This window comes from Salvelinus namaycush, chromosome 25 (genome assembly GCF_016432855.1).
Source record: "Salvelinus namaycush isolate Seneca chromosome 25, SaNama_1.0, whole genome shotgun sequence".
NCBI lineage: Eukaryota > Metazoa > Chordata > Actinopteri > Salmoniformes > Salmonidae > Salvelinus > Salvelinus namaycush.
The window spans coordinates 16,315,925-16,335,403 of record NC_052331.1 but is presented as its reverse complement, the minus strand read 5'-3'; the positions used below and the strand labels follow the sequence as shown (position 1 = coordinate 16,335,403).

At 40.5% G+C, this 19,479-nt stretch overlaps 1 protein-coding gene across 2 annotated transcripts in view; it reads left to right on the top strand.

Annotated features, from left to right (window-relative positions):
- Positions 1-14,422, top strand: part of LOC120020300 (tensin-3-like) — a 78,401-nt gene extending 63,979 nt beyond the window's left edge. The window contains exons 19-26 of one of the 2 annotated variants that reach the window (XM_038963866.1): positions 4,449-4,535; positions 4,711-4,842; positions 9,255-9,347; positions 9,576-9,653; positions 10,064-10,144; positions 10,915-11,083; positions 13,747-13,815; positions 13,944-14,422. In XM_038963866.1, coding sequence (XP_038819794.1) covers positions 4,449-4,535; positions 4,711-4,842; positions 9,255-9,347; positions 9,576-9,653; positions 10,064-10,144; positions 10,915-11,083; positions 13,747-13,815; positions 13,944-14,118 — 884 coding nt within the window. In that variant the 3' untranslated portion in view covers positions 14,119-14,422. The remainder of the gene's footprint in view (positions 1-4,448; positions 4,536-4,710; positions 4,843-9,254; positions 9,348-9,575; positions 9,654-10,063; positions 10,145-10,914; positions 11,084-13,746; positions 13,816-13,943) is intronic. The other variant, XM_038963867.1, reaches the window with a different exon arrangement.
- Positions 14,423-19,479: the final 5,057 nt, after the last annotated feature.

Below are 19,479 nucleotides of genomic sequence, written 5' to 3'. Positions count from 1 at the left end.
GCCAACATGTCCGATTTTTAAAATGTTTTACAGGGAAGACAAAATATGTAAATCTATTAGCTAACCACGTTAGCAAAAGACACCACTTTTCTAACTCCATCAGTTTCTTACTCCATCACTAGCTATCACAAATTCGACCAAATAAAGAAAGAAATAGCCACTAACCAAGAAAAAACTTCATCAGATGACAGTCTGATAACATATTTATTGTATAGCATATGTTTTGTTCGAAAAATTTGCATATTTCAGGTATAAATCATAGTTTACATTTCAGCTACAATCAGAAATTGCACCGAAAGCAGCCATAATATTTACAGACACCAACGTCAAATACCTAATTACTCATCATAAAACATTTCTGAAAAATACATAGTGTGCAGCAATTGAAAGACAGGCATCTTGTGATTCCAGACAATATTTCCGATTTATTAAATGTTTTACAGCGAAAACAAAATGTAGCGCTATATTAGCGTAGCCACAATAGCCAGAAACACTTGGGCGCCCACGACCAGTTCACATGCACGACAGATATATGAAATAACATCATAAATTGGGTCTTACTTTTGCTGATCTTTCATCAGAATGTTGAACAAGGTGTCCTTTGTCCAGATGAGTCGTTGTTTGGATTCAGAACGGCAAATTTCCCTCTTCATTTAGCATGGGCACTAGCCGAGTGGCACGGATCTCTCCAACGTAAACAAAGTCAGAGAACGGAACACGGCAAAACTCCCGAAAAAATTTCAATAATCTGATTAAACTATATTGAAAAAACATACATTACGATGATATGGTCACATGTATCAAATAAAATCCGAGCCGGAGATAGTTGTCGTCCATAACGGCAGCAAAACAGAAGGCAATCCCACTTCCAAGTCGCGCGCTTCAGAGTACCGGAAGTGGACGGTCACGTCAAAGAAATAGCTTTTATTCCACCTCAGACCAAGATAAACACAAAATTTCTTCTCTCACATCATCTTGACACCCAGAGGAAGGCGTATGGAGTGTACGTAGACTCCTACGTGTCATGACCATGTATAGGCAGGAAGTTGAACAGAGCATATATTTCTGACATTCTACTTCCTGGTCAGGGAAAGTGCTGCCAAATGAGTTCTGTTTCACTCAGAGAAATAATTCAAACGGTTTTAGAAACTATAGAGTGTTTTCTATCCAATAGTAATAATAATATGCATATTGTACGAGCAAGAATTGAGTACGAGGCCGTTTGAAATGGGCACGATTTCACTGGCTACTCAATACTTTCCCTTGCAGCCATAAGAAGCTAAGTCACAACAATAGACAAACACAGTCTGCTTAAACTAATAACACACAAACAATTTTACGTTTTCATATCTTCATTGAACACACCGTATAAACATTTACAGTGCAGGGTGGAAAAAGTATGTGAACCTTTGGATTTAATAACTGGTTGACCCTCCTTTGCCAGCAATAACCTCAACCAAACGTTTTCTGTAGTTGCGAAATAGACCTGCACACCGGTCAGGAGGAATTTTGGACCATTCCTCTTTACAAAACTGTTTAAATTCAGCAATATTCTTGGGATGTCTGGTGTGAACCGCTCTCTTGAGGTAATGCCACAGCATCTCAATCAGGTTGAGGTCAGGACTCTGACTGAGCCACTCCAGAAGGCATATTTTCTTCTGTTGAAGCCGTGCTGTTGTTGATTTACTTCTGTGTTTTGGGTCGTTGTCCTGTTGCATCACCCAACTTCTGTTGAGCTTCAGTTGGCGGACAGATAGCCTAACATTCTCCTGCAAAATGTCTTGATAAACTTTGGAATACATTTTTCTGTTGATGATAGCAAGTTGTCCAGGCCCTGAGGCAGCAAAGCAGTCCAAAACCATGACGCTCCCTCCACCATACTTTACAGTTGGCATGAGGTTTTGATGTTGGTGTGCTGTGCCTTTTTCTCTCGACACATAGTGTTGAGTGTTCCTTCCAAACCAATGAACTTTAGTTTCATCTGTCCACAGAATATTTTTCCAGTAGCACTGTAAAACATCCAGGTGCTCTTTTGCGAAATTCAGACATGCAGCAATGTTTTTTTATTGTTGACAGAAATGGGTTCTTCCGTGGTGTCCTCCCATGAACACCATTCTTGTTTAGTGTTTTATGTATCGTGGTCTCGTCAACTGAGATGTTAGCATTAGAGGTCGACCGATTAATCGGAATGGCTGATTAATTAGGGCCGATTTTCAAGTTTTCATAACAATCGGTAATCGGCATTTTTGGACACCGATTATGATCGATTACATTGCACTCCACGAGGAGACTGCGTGGCAGGCTGACTACCTGTTATGCGAGTGCAGCAAGGAGCCAAGGTAAGGTGCTAGCTAGCATTAAACTTATCTTATAAAAAACAATCAATCTTAACAGTTAAGATAACTTAACAGTTATCTAGTTAACTACACATGGTTGACGATATTGCTAGTTTATCTAGCTTGTCCTGCGTTGCATATAATCGATGCGGTGCCTGTTAATTTATCATTGAATCATAGCCTACTTCGCCAAACAGGTGATTTAACAAGAGCATTCGTGAAAAAAGCACTGTCATTGCACCAATGTGTACCTAACCATAAACATCAATGCCTTTCTTAAAAATACACAAGTATATATTTTTAAACCTGCATATTTAGTTAATATTGCCTGCTAACATGAATTTCTTTTAACTAGGGAAATTGTGTCACTTCTCTTGCGTTCTGTGCAAGCAGAGTCAGGGTATAGGCAGCAGTTTGGGCCGCCTGGCTCGTTGCGAACTGTGTGAAAACCATTTCTTCCAAACAAAGACCGTAATTAATTTGCCAGAATTGTACATAATTATGACATAACATTGAAGGTTGTGCAATGTAACAGCAATATTTAGAGTTAGGGATGCCACCCGTTAGATAAAATACGGAACGATTCCGTATTTCACTGAAAGTATAAACGTTTTGTTTTCGAAATGATAGTTTCCGGATTTGACCATATTAATAACCTAAGGCTAGTATTTCTGTGTGTTATTATATTATAATTAAGTCTATGATTTGATAGAGCAGTCTGACTGAGCGGTGGAGACATTCATTCAAACAGCACTTTCCTGCATTTGCCAGCATCTCTTTGCTGTGCTTCAAGCATTGCGCTGTTTATGACTTCAAGCCTATCAACTCCCGAGATTAGGCTGGCAATACTAAAATACCTATTAGAACATCCAATAGTCAAAGGTATATGAAATACAAATGGTACAGAGAGAAATAGTCCATAATAACTACAACCTAAAACTTCTTACCTGGGAATATTGAAGACTCATGTTAAAAGGAACCACCAGCTTTCATATGTTCTGAGCAAGGAACTTAAACGTTAGCTTTTTTACATGGCACATATTGTACTTTTGCTTTCTTCTCCAACACTTTGTTTTTGCATTATTTAAATCAAATTGAACATGTTTCATTATTTATTTGAGACTAAATTGATTATATTGATGTATTATATTAAGTTAAAATAAGTGTTCATTCAGTATTGTTGTAATTGTCATTATTACAAATATATATATATAAAAATCATCCGATTAATTGGTATCGGCTTTTTTTGGCCCCCCAATAATCGGTATCGGTATCGGCGTTGAAAAATCATAATTGGTCGACCTCTAGTTAGCATGTTACAGAGATTTCTGTAAGTCTTTAGCTGACACTCTAAGATTCTTATTGACCTCATTGAGCATTCTGCACTGTGCTCTTGCAGTCATCTTTGCAGGACGGCCACTCCTAGGGAGAGTAGTAACAGTGGTGAACTTTCTCCATTTATAGACAATTTGTCTTACTGTGAACTGATGAACATCAAGGCTTTTAAAGATACTTTTGTAATCCTTTCCAGCTTTATGCAAGTCAACAATTCTAATCTTAGGTCTTCTGAGATCTCTTTTGTTCGAGGCATGGTTCACATCAGGCAATGCTTCTAATGAATAGCAAACTCAAATTTTGTGAGTTTTTTATAGGGCAGGGTATGTCTAACTAACATCTCCAATCTCATCTCATTGATCAGACTCCAGGTTAGCTGACTGACTCCAATTGTCTTTTGGAGAAGTCATTAGCATTGGGGTTCACATACTTTTTCAAACCTACACGTGAGTGTTTAAATTATGCATTCAATATGGACAAGAAACATACAATACTGTGTGTGTTATTAGTTTAAGCACACTGTTTTTGTCCATTGTTGTGACTTAGATCAAGATCAGATCAAATTTTATGACAAATTTAGGCAGAAATCCAGGTAATTCCAAAGGGTTCACATACTTCTTCTTGACACTGCATGTACTGTATCCTTTAGGTGAGTTTTCTCGGTCAATTCGGATTTGCCACATATGGATGTCTTTTGAACTTGGTTGCAGTGATTGAATGCCTGAGGTCTTCGTGCATTGACTAACCTCTGGTGTGTTTGTGATACTGTATTTCCAGATGTCCTGGCCAGCAAGCATGTGACTGTAAACTTTGTGCAAGACACATCGAAATTCTGGTACAAGCCTGATATCTCCAGGGACCAAGGTAAAAACATTAGGAAATATGTGTCTTGTCTCCCAGGAGTATTTTGTCTGCCAAATTTCCATAATGCTCTTCAACATTTTGACAGTGTTGGGAGATGTTGACAGTTTCCACACTCCTCTGTGACATCGTCACGAAAATGTCTTCTCCTTTCCTCCTTCTTTCCTCCTCCTCTCAGCAATCTCAGTCCTGAAGGACAAGGAGCCCGGATTTTTCATAGTACGGGACAGCCACTCCTTCAAAGGAGCCTATGGGCTGGCCATGAAGGTGGCCACACCCCCTCCCTCAGTCCTGCAGCCGAGCAAGAAAGGTAGGCATTGGCTGAGAGAGATAAGGGGGCAGAGCTTTAGGTTCAGACCGGTTCCTGTTTGATGTGGGACATAGGAGTAGGATGATGATTGATGAAGCCCATATAGGCTACACTTATTTATTTGGACAGTGAAGCTACAACTTTAAATTTGGCTCTATACTCCAGCATTTTGGTTTTGAAATCAAATGTTTTATATGAGGTGACAGTATAGAATGTTGCCTTTTATTTGAGGGTATTTTCACACATATCTGTTTTACTGTTCAGGAATGAAAGCACTTTATGTATCTAGTCCCCTCATGTTAAGGTGTCTTCAGTATTTGGCCAAATTCACTTATAGTGTATTAAAGAAGTAAAAAGTGTAGTATTTATTCCCATATTCCAAGCCTACAATATCAAGCTTTTGACTCTACAAACTTGTTGGATGCATTTGCAGTTTGTTTTGCTTGTGTTTCGGATTACGTTGTGCCCAAGAGAAATGGTACATAATGTATTGTGCCATTTTGGAGTCACTTTTATTGTAAAAAAAATTATTGTAAATAAGAATATAATATGTTTCTGAACACTTCTACATTAATGTGGATGCTACCATGATTACACATAATCATGAATGAATCGTGAATGATGTTACAGAAAGTTACAGATGCACAAAGATCATGCCCCCAAAACATGCTAACCTCTCACCATTACAATAACAGGGGAGATTAGCATTTTTGGGGTGGGTATGCCTGCTAGGAATATGGGACCAAATGCTAATCTTTTGACTAAATGTAATACACTATAAGTGAATTTGTCCAAATACGTAGATACATAAAGTGTGGTAAAACAGATATGTATGAAAATACCCTCGATTAAAGATGACACTCTGTTGCCTCATATAAAACATTTGATCTTAAATCCAAAGTGCTGAAGTATAGTCCCCTCTCTGTTTGTTCAACAGCTCCTAGCTTTGGGTCTCTCTTCTGGGCAGCATTGTGATAGAACCAAACAGCCGTGCTCTTTGTTAAGTAGTTTTAGATGTAGCAGCTAGTGCTTTAAAACAAACAATAGAATAAGCAAGCTTTATAAACCTGCACAGATTTCAGGCCTTTCTCCATGGGTGCTTTTTGCCCTACATACAGTAATGTAACTTTGTGTGACATTCAGTACAGATTGTTTTATTCAGCGCCATGAAATACAGCCTCAATTCAATTTAGAAATGTCCTGGCAAGCAACATATTGCTTTGTTCATGGTATTCCTTGTTTTACGTTTCAAGTTATGTTTCTCACATGCACAAGTACAGTGAAATGCTTAACTTGCAAGCCCTTCCCAACAGTGCAGTATTCAATATCAAAATAGTAGAACTAAAAACTAAACACGAGAAATAAGAAAGGAAGGAAAAAAACTTGAGAATGTAAGCTACTTATGTGTTTACAGTGCAATCGGAAAGAATTCAGACCCCTTGACTTTTTCCAAATTTTGTGACATTACAGCCTTATTCTAAAATTGATTAAATCGTTTTTTTCTTCTTCTCATCAATCTACACACAATACCCCATAATGACAAAGCAAAAAACTGAAATTTCACATTTACATAAGTATTCAGACCCTTTACTCAGTACTTTGTTGAAGCACCTTTGGCAGCGATTACAGCCTCGAGTCTTCTTGGGTATGACTCTACAATCTTGGCACACCTGTATTTGGGGAGTTTCTCCCATTCCTCTCTGTCAGGTTGGATGGGGAGCGTCGCTGCACAGTTATTTTCAGGTTGCTCCAGAGATGTTCGATCAGGTTCAAGTCCGGGTTCTGGCTGGGCCACTCAAAGACATTCAGAGACTTGTCCCGAAGCCACTCCTGCGTTGTCTTGGCTGTGTGCTTAGGGTCGTTGTCCATTTGGAAGGTGAACCTTTGCTCCAGTCTGAGTTCCTGAGAGCTCTGGAGCAGGTTTTCATCAAGGATCTCTCTGTACTTTGCTCCATTCATCTTTCCCTCATCCTGACTAGTCTCCCAGTCCCAGCCACTGAAAAACATCCCCACAGCATGATGCTGCCACCACCATACTTCACTGAAGAGATGGTGTCAGGATTCCTCCAGAAGTGACACTTGGCATTCAGGCTAAATAGTTCAATCTTGGTTTCATCAGACCAGAAAATCGTGTTTCTTATGGTCTGAGAGTCCTTTAGGGGCCTTTTGGAAAACTCCAAGCAGGCTGTCATGTGCCTTTTACTGAGGACTGTCTTCTGTCTTGCCACTCTAACATAAAGGCCTGATTGGTGAAGTGCTGCAGAGATGGTTGTCCTTCTGGAAGGTTGTCCTATCTCCACAGAAGATCTCTGGAGCTCTGTCAGAGTGACCATCAAGTAATTGGTCACCTCCCTGACCAACACCCTTCTCCCCCGATTGTTCAGTTTGGCCAGGCGGACAACTCCAGGAAGAGTCTTGGTGGTTCCAAACTTCTTCCATTTAAGAATGATGGCGGCCACTGTGTTCTTGGGGACCTTCAATGCTGCAGAATGTTTTGGTATCCTTCCCCAGATCTGTGCCTTGACACAATCTTGGAGCTCCACGGACAATTCCTTCCACCTCATGGCTTCGTTTTTGCTCTGACATGCACTGTCAACTGTGGGACCTTATATAGACAGGTGTGTGCCTTTCCAAATCATGTACAATCAATTGAATTTACCACAAGTGGACTCCAATCAAGTTGTAGAAACATCTCATGAATGATCAATGGAAACGTTTGCAAAAATTTCTAAAAACATGTTTTTGCTTTGTCATTATGGGTTATTGTGTGTAGATTGATGAGGTTGTAAGGTAACAAAATGTGGGAAAGGGAAGGGGGTCTGAATACTTTCCGAATGCACTGTAAATTGTCAGAGCCAGTACCAAATTGACAATGTGCAGAGTTACTGGAGTAGTTGAGGTAGGGCTGTATAAGTTTCAAGCTTCAATGTCACATGCACAAGTACAGTGAAATGCCTTTCTTGCAAACTCAAAACCCAACAATGCAATAATCAACAACAATGTATTACTAGAAAAAAACACAATAGAAATAAGAATAGGAAATAGGAAATACACAATTAAGTAAGTACTCATAATATATACAGGAAATATATAAAAAGTCAGTTCCAATACCATATTTACAATGTGCAGGGATACTGGAGTGATGGAGGTAAATATGTATAGAGGTAAGGTGACTAGGCAACAGGATATAAGATAAACAGAGTAGCAGCAGCTTGTATTTCAGTGGGTGTGTGGTAGAGTCCGTATAAATGTATATGTGAGTGAGCAAAAAATGGAGTGAGTGTGTAGGGTTCTGTGATTGTGCATAGAGACCGCAAAGATTGAAATAAAAGGTCAAGAAAGATACGAGGTTAACTCAGTCTGTGAGCTATTTTGTTAGCTATTTATCAGTCGTATTGCTTTGGGATAGAAGCTGTTCAAGAGCCTGTTGGTGTCAGACTTGATGCACCGGTCCGTCTTGGTGTGTGGCAGGAGAGAAAATTGTCTATGGCTTGGGTGGTTGGAGTCTTTGAAGATTTCCCGGGCCTTCTTTTCTGCCTGATATAGAGGTCCTGGATGGCAGGGAGCTCGGTCGCAGTGAATTATTGGACTGTCCTCACAACCCTATGTAAAGCCATGCTATCGAGGGCGGTGGTATTGCTAAAACAAGCAGTGATGCAGCCAGTCAATATGCTCTTAATGGTACAGCTGTAAAACCTGCCAAACTTTTTCAACTTTGTGAGGGGGAAGAGGCACTTTCGCGCCTTCTTCACAACTGTGCATGTGTGTTTGGGCCATTCTAAGTCTTTAGTGATTTGGACACCGGGGAACTTGAAGCTGTCTACCTGCTCCAACCCCCCCCCCCCCCCCCCCCCCCCAGTCCACATTCATTATTTATTCGGGGACAGAAGTAAAAAAAAAAAAAATGGGATTCCTGTAAGACACTGGTGTCCTTATGCCCAGCCCAGAGCACAGCCCACTAAGTCCTAACCCCTCCCTTTCTCCTCCACACGGTGTCGGGTGCCCCTCACTCACAGCAGGCTGGCACCTGTAAGGACATCATGACACAGTCCCTCTCCGAGCATTGTGACTTCTTAAGAGATTGAAACCCAAGCCAGCTCCAGGAGAAGGCTTTTCTATGGGAGGACATTCCTCAGACACACACTCGTCATGCCCCTCAGACACACACTCGTCATGCCCCTCAGACACACTGTTGTTAAATCATAATAACGCTAATCTCAGCTGTGATTGGATAAGATGTATGTAACTCTTAGAATTTGGGATAGGAGTTAACAGGGGTAAAATAACTGAGACTCCGCCAGCACTTAACTTACAGTCAACAGGTATAATGCGTTATAATGTGTTGTAGGCATGTATGAGCATTTATAGCATTCTTGTGTATAATAACGTTATCTCTCACTCTATGATTGGAGGTGATCTGTCCAATGAGCTGGTCCGTCACTTCCTGATTGAGTGTACACAGAAAGGAGTTCGGTTGAAGGGCTGTCCCAATGAGCCCTACTTTGGTGAGTGTCTCCACTGTAGCACACGTTTTGTCATACCCTTTTGAGGACAGTGATAACACAATGGTGACCCCTGCTGGTTACTCTCTGTACTGATAAATAAAGCATAACGTTCCTGTGTACCCTCTACTGGATAATGATTGCAAGTGTGCCTCAGCTCTTACGATGATGTTCATAGCTAATATGAAATCATCTTTGAAGTAATATGATGTTGTTTTGTTTTTTTTACAGGTAGTTTAACTGCGTTGGTGTGTCAGCACTCCATAACTCCCTTGGCTCTGCCCTGCAAACTCATCATACCTGACAGAGGTAAGATGCCTAATCTCAATGTCCTTATACATAACATTGTGTTACAGTAACAAGATAAACATGGTTTAGTTTTATAAAACATAATTGTGTCCTCTGCCAAAGCAATTTAACGAACACTAGTCTCTCTCGTCTCTGTGTAACTAAATGTGGCAGGGCTGGAAATTGCAGGGCAGTTTCGAATTATATGATGTGATTTATAAGCCTGTGCATGCAACTCATGTCAACGTAGATGAATTGCCTTTACGTGGTAGCCATAAACCAATGTCATCAGTGACAGATGGTCAATAGAGAGAGGAAGGGAGAGATCGAGGGAGAGTTTAATCAGATTTATTTTAATTCAGTGATATGTCACTGACTCCCATTCTTCATTTCAAACATCTTACTTTTATTTATTTTTCCTATGTTGGTAGATCCTCTTGAAGACGTGGTGGAGAATACTGCTCCACAATCTGTCACCAACTCTGCTGCTGAGCTCCTTAAACAAGGAGCAGGTAGGGCTTAAAGGGATACTTCGGGATTTTAGCAATGTGGTCCTTTATCTACTTCAGTCAGATGAATTTGTGGATACAATTTTTATGTCTCTGTGTGCCGTTTGAAAACTACCTCTAACTTCCTTCATACTGGACACAGAGACATAGAAATGGTATCCACACGTTCATATGACTCTGGGGAAGTAGATAAAGGGCCAAAATCCAGAAGTATCCCTTTAAATCCCTTTACTAACCACATATTTAAGCACATGATTAATTAAGCACATGATTATACAGGTGTATGACTATTAGGCGAATCAATGGGGAGTATATTAATGGCTAAATAAGTATTGGGAAGCCTAACAACAACAACTGCTGTTCCTAAGGATTGTGTAGATAACGTGTTGTGTTAGCACCTCTCTCCTGTGGCCTTGCAGTGTGTAATGTGTGGATCCAGTCTGTGTTCATTTATTTAACCTTTATTTAACCAGGAAGGGCTCATTGAGATTTAAAATCTCTTTTTCAAGAGCGTCCTGGCCAAGATAGGCAGCACCAAGTCATTACAAAAATTACAGACAGACAACATGAAAAACTACAAGTAATCTAGTAAAAACCATAGAATTCACAAGAGTATAACAAAATCAAAAACAGCAAATTAAAAACATTGACAGGTCAGGGAATCAGCCTCAAAATCCTTCATCAGTGATTTAAAAACACCAATCGGGACAAGTTCTTCCAGTTCATTGTGTAGTGTGTGTTTGTATCTGTGTGTAACGTGTGTTTCTCTGCAGCGTGTAATGTGTGGTTCCTGGGCTCAGTGGAGATGGAGTCTCTGACAGGGTACCAGGCTGTGCAGAAGGCCACCAGTGTGACATTGGGCTCAGACCCCCTGCCCACCTCCACCGTGGTCCACTTGAAAGTCTCCTCACAGGGAATCACCCTCACCGACAACCAGAGGAAGTGAGTCATGGAGAATACACAGACAGGCAGACAGACAGACAGTGAGGCACACCTACATGGTCACATTAGTAATGCATGTATAGCTAATATAAAATTATATATACAGTACCAGTCAAACGTTTGGACACACCTACTCATTCAAGGGTTTTTCTTTATTTGTACTATTTTCTACATTGTAGAATAAAAAATGATGAAACAACACATATGGAATCATGTAGTAACCAAAAAAGTGTTCAACAAATCAAAATATATTTGAGATTTGAGATTTGAGACTCTTCAAAGTAGCCACCCTTTGCCTTGATGACAAATCATTCACTAAACCCTAAACCTCAACTAAATATTGTAATAAATCATGTGGAAATTGAGCAAGTTGAGGTGACTAAACTGCTTGGAGTTACCCTGGATTGTAAACTGTCATGGTCAAAACATATTGATACAACAGTAGCTTAGATAGGGAGAAGTATGTCCATAATAAGGCGCTGCTCTACGTTCTTGACAGCACTATCAACAAGGCAGGTACAACAGGGCCTAGTTTTGTCACACCTGGACTACTGTTCAGTCATGTGGTCAGGTGCCACCAAAAATAACATATTGCAATTGGTTCAGAACTGGGCAGCACGGCTGGCCCTTGGATGTACACAGAGAGCTAATGTAACCGACGTGAAATGGCTAGCTAGTTAGCGGTGGTGCGTGCTAATAGCGTTTCAATCGGTGACGTCACTCGCTCTGAGACCTTGAAGTAGTTGTTCCCCTTGCTCTGCAAGGGCTGTGGCTTTTGTGGCTCGATGGGTAACGATGCTTCGTGGGTGTCAGTTGATGATGTGTGCAGAGGGTCCCTGGTTCGAGCCCAGGTAGGGGCGAGGAGAGGGACAGAAGCTAAACTGCTACACTAATATTAATAGTATGCATGTCAATCTCTCCTGGCTCAAAGTGGAAGAGAGATTGACTTCATCATTACTTGTATTTATGAGAGTTATTGACATGTTGAATGATCCGAGCTGTCTGTTTGAACTACTGGCGCACAGCTCAACACATGCCACAAGAGGTCTCTTCACAGTCCCCAAGTCCAGAACAGACTATGGAGGCGCACAGTACTAAATACAGCCATGTCTACAAGTAACTCATGCAACAGTAAAATTTGATTTAAAAAACAGATAAAAAACACCTTATGTAACAGCAGGGACTGTGAAGCAACACAAACATAAGCACAGACATATGCATACACACACACACACACGATAACATACACACTATACACACACGTACACATGAGTTTTGTATTATATATATGTGGAGTAGGTGCCTGAGGGCACACAGTCTGTGAATGTATTGTAATGTTTTTAAAATGGAATAAACTGACTTAATGTTGCTGGACCCCAGTAATGGGGATCCATAATAAAACAAATACAGCTTTGCACACTCTTAGCATTCTCTCAACCAGCTTCACCTGGAATGCTTTTCCAACAGTCTTGAAGGAGTTCCTACGTATACTAAGCACTTGTTGGCTGCTTTTCCTTCACTCTGCGGTCCAACTCATCCCAAACCATCTCAATTGGGTTGAGGTCAGGTGATTGTGGAGGCCAGGTCATCTGATGCAGCACTACATCACTCGCCTTCTTGGTCAAATAGCCCTTACACAGCCTGGAGGTGTGTTGGGTCATTGTTATGTTGAAAAACAAATGATAGTCCCACTAAGCACAAACCAGATGGGATGGCGTATTCCTGCAGAATGCTGTGGTAGCCATGCTGGTTAAGTGTGCCTTGAATGCTAAATAAATCACTGACAGTGTCACCAGCAAAACACCCCCACACCATCACACCTCCTCCTCCATGCTTCACGGTGGGAACCACGCATGAGGAGATCATTCATTCACCTACTCTGCGTCTCACAAAGACACGGCGGTTGGAACCAAAAATCTCAAATTTGGACTCATTAGACTTAAAGACCGATTTCCACTGGTCGATTGTCTATTGCTCGTGTTTCTTGGCCCAAGCAAGTCTCTTCTTCTTATTGGTGTCCTTTAGTAGTGGTTTCTTTGCAGCAATTTGACCATGAAGGCCTGATTCACACAGTCTCCTCTGAACAGTTGATGTTGAGATGTGTCTGTTACTTGAACTCTGTGAAGCGTTTATTTGGGCTGGAATATCTGAGTCTGGTAACTGTAATGAACTTATCCTCACCTTAAGCTGTTCTTGCCATAATATGGACTTGGTCTTTTACCAAATAGGGTTATGTTCTGTATAACACCCCTACCTTGTCACAACACAACTGATTGGATCAAACACATTAAGAAGGAAAGAAATTCCACAAATTAACTTTTAACAATGCACACCTGTTAATTGAAATGCATTCCAGCTGACTATCTCATGAAGCTGGTTGAGAGAATTCCGAGAGTGTGCAAAGCTGTCATCAAGGCAAAGGGTGGCTACTTTGAAGAATCTCAAATATAAATATATTTTGATTTAACACTTTTTTGGTTACTACATGATTCCATGTGTGTTATTTCATAGCGTTGATGTCTTCACTACTTATTCTACAATGTAGAACATAAAGAAAAATCTTTGAATGAGTGGGTGTGTCCAAACGTTTGACTGGTTCTGCACATATACACAGTTGTACTATGTATTTCTCTTTTACCCAGGTTCTCTTCTCCTCTTCCCAGGTTGTTCTTCAGAAGGCATTATGCAGTGACCACTGTCATCTTCTGTGCATTGGACCCTCAAGATCGGAAGTGAGTAAAATATGCCAGAATCAACATCATTTGACATAAAGGTACTGTGGTGATAATGTCATCAGCTTACACTGTCTGTATGATGCCTTGTATGTTCTTTCTGTGTTCTTTTCCCCATCCGTTCTTAGGTGGAAAAAAGACGGCTGTACTTCAGCAAAGATCTTTGGCTTTGTGGCGAGGAAGACGAGCAGTGGGCAGGACAACGTGTGCCACCTGTTCGCCGAGCACGACCCCGAGCAGCCCGCCAGCGCCATCGTCAACTTCGTCTCCAAGGTGATGATTGGCTTCCAGAAGACCAAGTAGCCCTGCAACGCTGCTAGCTAATTGGCTAGTGGGGCTGTTTCTAAAACTTAAAACCGTACAACCCTCAACTTGAAGGTTGTGAGCCAGGACTTGGACAGGAAGGCAGTGGAACAGAGTTCCATCCACAGAACTAGAATGGGTTTTGCGAGATACTATTTCTATGGTTACACTACCTAAGAATGGGATACAATTGATAACAGAATAATCTAGAGGCGAAAGAAACGCACACCTATTTAGGTGAGGTGCTGGCTAGCGGAGTGGAACACCTATTTAGGTGAGGTGCTGGCTAGCGGAGTGGAACACCTATTTAGGTGAGGTGCTGGCTAGCGGAGTGGAACACCTATTTAGGTGAGGTGCTGGCTAGCGGAGTGGAACACTTCAAAAAATAAAGGAGAGCCGCACACTAGGAGCTCAGAGGCAAAGATATTTATGTCCAACGTTTCAACAGACAAGCTGTCTTCATCAGGACAGCACTCCATCACTTGTCTGTCGAAACGTTGGACATAAATGTTTTACATCTGAGCTCCTAGAGTGTGCGGCTCTCCTTTATACAATTGATAATAAGCATGAAAAGACTTACACGTTTTCAACTCCACAACCTATCCAAGTCATCTCCTGCTTACAACACAGAGGGAACTGTGGACCATCAGCAGGACAGGAGACTCAATGACATCTTTCATTGAGTCGAATGAAAACTCAAAACTCCTTTGACTTCATTTTCTAACAGACTCTTTCCTTGTGGTGATTATTAGGGGTGTGTCTGGAAGGAAAAGGAGAATATACAACAGCTACGTTTTAAGATGTGCATTTCATTTTTATGTATCGTTGTAGAACTAATACAGATGTTTGCATTTCTGTCTCAAAAGGGTTTACAGTTTTATGTATCCCAACTCTACAAGTTAGTTACATATTCCTATTCTCAACATGCTCTGTATGGTGTGATACTATACTATAGGGAAGCATAGAAGCCTGGCATGTAAGGGTTTGTCATGTTTAATATTTAACCAAAAATAAATAAACTATATAAAGCATTATTCAAGCTATTAAAAACGGTACTAAAAAATACTCTAAATCATAACTTCTCCTTATGTTATCAAAAACTTTATTTTTGTAAATGCATCATATACTATTTGAAAAGTAATATCTATTGACTTTATGTTAGAACAAAAAAATATAAATATTTTCCCTAAACTGATGTTTCACCATCCCAATCATTTATCTTGAATTTTGATATTGCTCAACTCTGGATATGTATGCTAATGAAAACCACTATCAAAGCAATAACACACATAAATGTAAAGATCTGGAAGGGAAGCGTTGGAATGAATCAGACCATAGAAAAATATTATATATGTAAACCCTAATATATTCTATGATTTCTTTATATAATTTGTTAATTACATGTACTTTGAACTCATTTACTACTTCGTTCAGTACTGCTTTTCTGGAAGATTGTTTTAAAATGGATAAATGACTGTTTGTTTTTCCTTTGGCTAGTCTCAAATAAGTGTTTAAATGGACTTTTTGGTGGTATATTATTGGCACTAACTATATATTGAAATGTCTCAGTGTTAAAATATATAGAGTACACTGAGTGTACCAAACATTAGTATTGATTAATATTAAAATGTAGTTGCACCCCCCCCCCCCCCCCCCTTTAGCCCTCAGAACAGCCTCAATTCGTCAGGGCATGGACTCTACAAGGTGTCGAAAGCGTTCCATAGGGATACTGGCCCATGTTGACTCCTGCTCACAACTGCGTCCCACAGTTGTGTCAAGATGGCTGGATGTCCTTTGGGTAGTGGACCATTCTTGATACACACAGGAAACTGTTGAAACCCAGCAGCGTTGCAGTTCTTGACACAAACCGGTGCACCTGGCACCTACTTCCATAGCCTGTTCAAAGGCACTTAAATATTTTGTCTTGCCCATTCAACCGCTGAATGGCACAGATACACAATCCATGTCTCAATTGTCTCAAGGCATAAAAATCCTTCTTTAACTTGTCTCCTCCCCTTCATCTACACTGATTGAAGTAGATTTAACAAGTGACATCAGCTTTTACCTGGATTCACCTGGTCAGTCTATGTCCATGGAAGGAGCAGGAGTCCTTAATGTTTTTATACTCAGTAGAGGACATTTGTATTATATATTTCATTTGGAATTATGAAAGAAATATTGTGTTGGAACAATAGGCGATCATTGGGGCTTGATTGAACTCAATGGAAAAGTGCAAAAGAAAAGTGTCAAGTGTCACCACCCACCCAATGCATCGAGCGAGCTCAATGAGGTGCAGCTTTTAAATCACCTTTTTGTCTAGATTAACTTTTTCATGGTCACATTTCTTCATGTCAAATAATCAGGGCAGGGACCACCTAATTCCAATACACTTTGTTGATATACTATACATTCATTGTTTGTGTACATTTTAGTTGTATTTTTTTTCCATTTTGCTCATGATGTACTAATATGATTTACAGTCTGTACCTCATAATACCTTTACTATCTCACATTTGAAAAAATAATTATATATTTTTATGTTTCATATTGATTTGCAGCAAGTGACATAAAAAGTTCATTTGTATATGAGAAACGGCATTTTCAATGTTGAATGTGAATAAACAAAAGGGAAAAATTATGTCACTGGTCCACTTATAATTATAATTATTATTATTATATTTTTTTTTTGAGAGAGAGAGAATATGATGGAGATTTGTTGAGTTTGACAGTATGCATGATTTATGTCTATTTTTCAGCCAGGAAACCAGAAGAGGGTGCTAGTAACACACACATCCATGTCTGTAAGATCCTTTGTGACCTAGCTCTATGGTTGTTGTTGTGCTTGCTCTAGGTGATGTGTACCGCAATGTCTGGACACATTTTCTACACCAGCATTGGAAGGTGAAGTACAAGTCGGCTAACAAGTCGGCTAACCTTCACATGAAACAGGTGACAGATTAGGAGAGTAGATGACAGCAGCACAAAATCAATATTAAAAGAATGATTGATTAGAAGATGATCTGTGCACTGGATCGATCCTGGGTCGTCTTGTGCACTGTGCCAGTCCTGGGTCGTCTTGTGCACTGTGCCGGTCCTGGATCGTCTGGTGCACTGTGCCGGTCCTGGATCGTCTGGTGCACTGTGCCGGTCCTGGATCGTCTTGTGAACTGTACCCGTCCTGGATTGGCATGACTATGACAGCAAATCGTGCAAATGTTGATGATGTCACAAAGCAGTCTATTGGTTGATGGACCCTAAAGACAATCCAGGAACATGTGATGTAACACTTGGAGAAATCAAGACATGTTCCTCTGCTCTCTCTGGTTGGTGCTGACCTGTCTGGACAGGTCTTTCTTTGGCTGGTCCGGTGATGAGACTGAGGCACAAATTGCAGTGTGAGGAGAGTGGAGGAGAGGAGGAGAAGGAACCCCCCTATTGTCCTTGGACAGATGGTGAAAGTGAAGAATTCCCAGGGAGGGAAGAATGGAAGTGTGGGCCAGGTGTAGCTGTCCCATTTCCCCCTGGCCCACAGAGAAAAAGGAATTTGGGGAAAGTACAGAGAAGCAATACATTTTACGAGAAGAGATTATGAAATTGCAAGTATCAGGGAAGTTTAATTTAACAGACAAACATACAGAGAGAGAGAGAGAGATATTGTATTGAGCATGCTGTTCATACCTTTCCATCACAGGGTTCAATGCGTCACCATTCATTTGATCCAATAGTCTCTTGTACAGAATAACATGCAGCATAATGACAGTAAATTCTCAGAATAAACTGGAGAGAGAGAGAGAAAGAGAGATAGACCTCCTAGAATGTATTGAACATGTTGTCCATAATATATTGGGTTAAATGCATTCAACATACATTCATTAGATACTGTAGTCTCTTGTACAAAAATAATAATAACATGTATCATCATAACTTCTAGGAAAAACTGTCCTAGAAAAATGATTTCTTTAAAATATTTTTTCAGGGTACACTGGATACTGACCAGAAAATCCTCAACTACCACCACTATTCTGAAACTACTTTCTGACCCTAAACAGAAACCCAATCCCTACTGATGACCCACACGGGAAAAAAATACTACGGTTTACTATAGAATTCTGTATTAAATTGTAGTATACTTTATAAGACTATACTACACACTGTAGTATCCCTTTATTATGTGTAGTACTTACTATATAATGTTGTATTATCCTGTAGAATACAATAGTAAATACTACAGTATTATCTCCCAAAACACCAGTCTGCAAAAACACTTTTTTTTTTACTTTAGTAAATACTACAGTATTTAATTTGCATATACACATTCCCCTCCCCTATATCCCAATTTGTGCCACCCATAAGTGAGAAACCTACATACCATGTATAGACCATATTGTGTTCCATAAAGGTTACAGAAGAAAGCATCAGCGCTGAACTAACCGCTGAACTACCTATCTAGTATTCACTGTTGTGTTTTTGTGGACTAAAGTATTTATACCATAATATACTACAGTATTTTTTTCATGTGGGGAGTCTCAACCGGGGCAGGGCATAAACGCTGCAATTGTCCCATGTTTTCTGATCTGCTCAAGGGCCCGTAACAGACACTGATTAGGGCTGTCACACGTACAGTAATAATAAACTCAGCTCTGCCAAACAATTTCAGAAGTTCACACAAGGCTGTTTCGAGTAGGAGCTCTTCAAGTTTGGATTGGCCGGTGGTGGCCCTTGGCCCGCCACTAGTGTCAGGAACAATGTTCGAATGAAAGGCTTCGGCCATCAGAGGCAAGCTTCTCTATAGAACTCTGCTTTTGCCTGCTCCCCTCCTCCTTCCCTCCATTCACTTGTTGTTTAATTAGGGAGGAGAGAAGGAGATGAGGAGGGAGGGGAGGGGAGGAGGGAGGGGAGGGGAGATCCCATTTTGGAGGAAGAACAAAGGTAGGGCGCAGAAATAGAAAGTTCAATTTTGGGATCGCTGCACAATGCCACGCACTGTTTGATTTTGGGCCGTCTTTGCCACCCAGCGGCTACGTAAATACCCTGTTAGGGTTACTGGAGGCCATCTACCCTACTCTGCAGCAGCTACAGTATATTAGTAGTAGACCCATTTATACCTGGTGGTAACTTGCGTCCTTTGTCCTGATCTTGTCTGATTATACATGACCCTACATACTAGAGGTTGTATGGATGTAAAAGGGCAGGGTGCAGATCAAAAGCTTTAACTAATCATATATAACCAATAACCATGCCCCCAAAAATGACCTAGATGACATTTTTACCATTACATATGAAACCCATACGATGTTTCATCAGTACCCTGCCGACCTGCCTACAGAACAACAAGGATCAACAGTTCCAACATATAGCAGG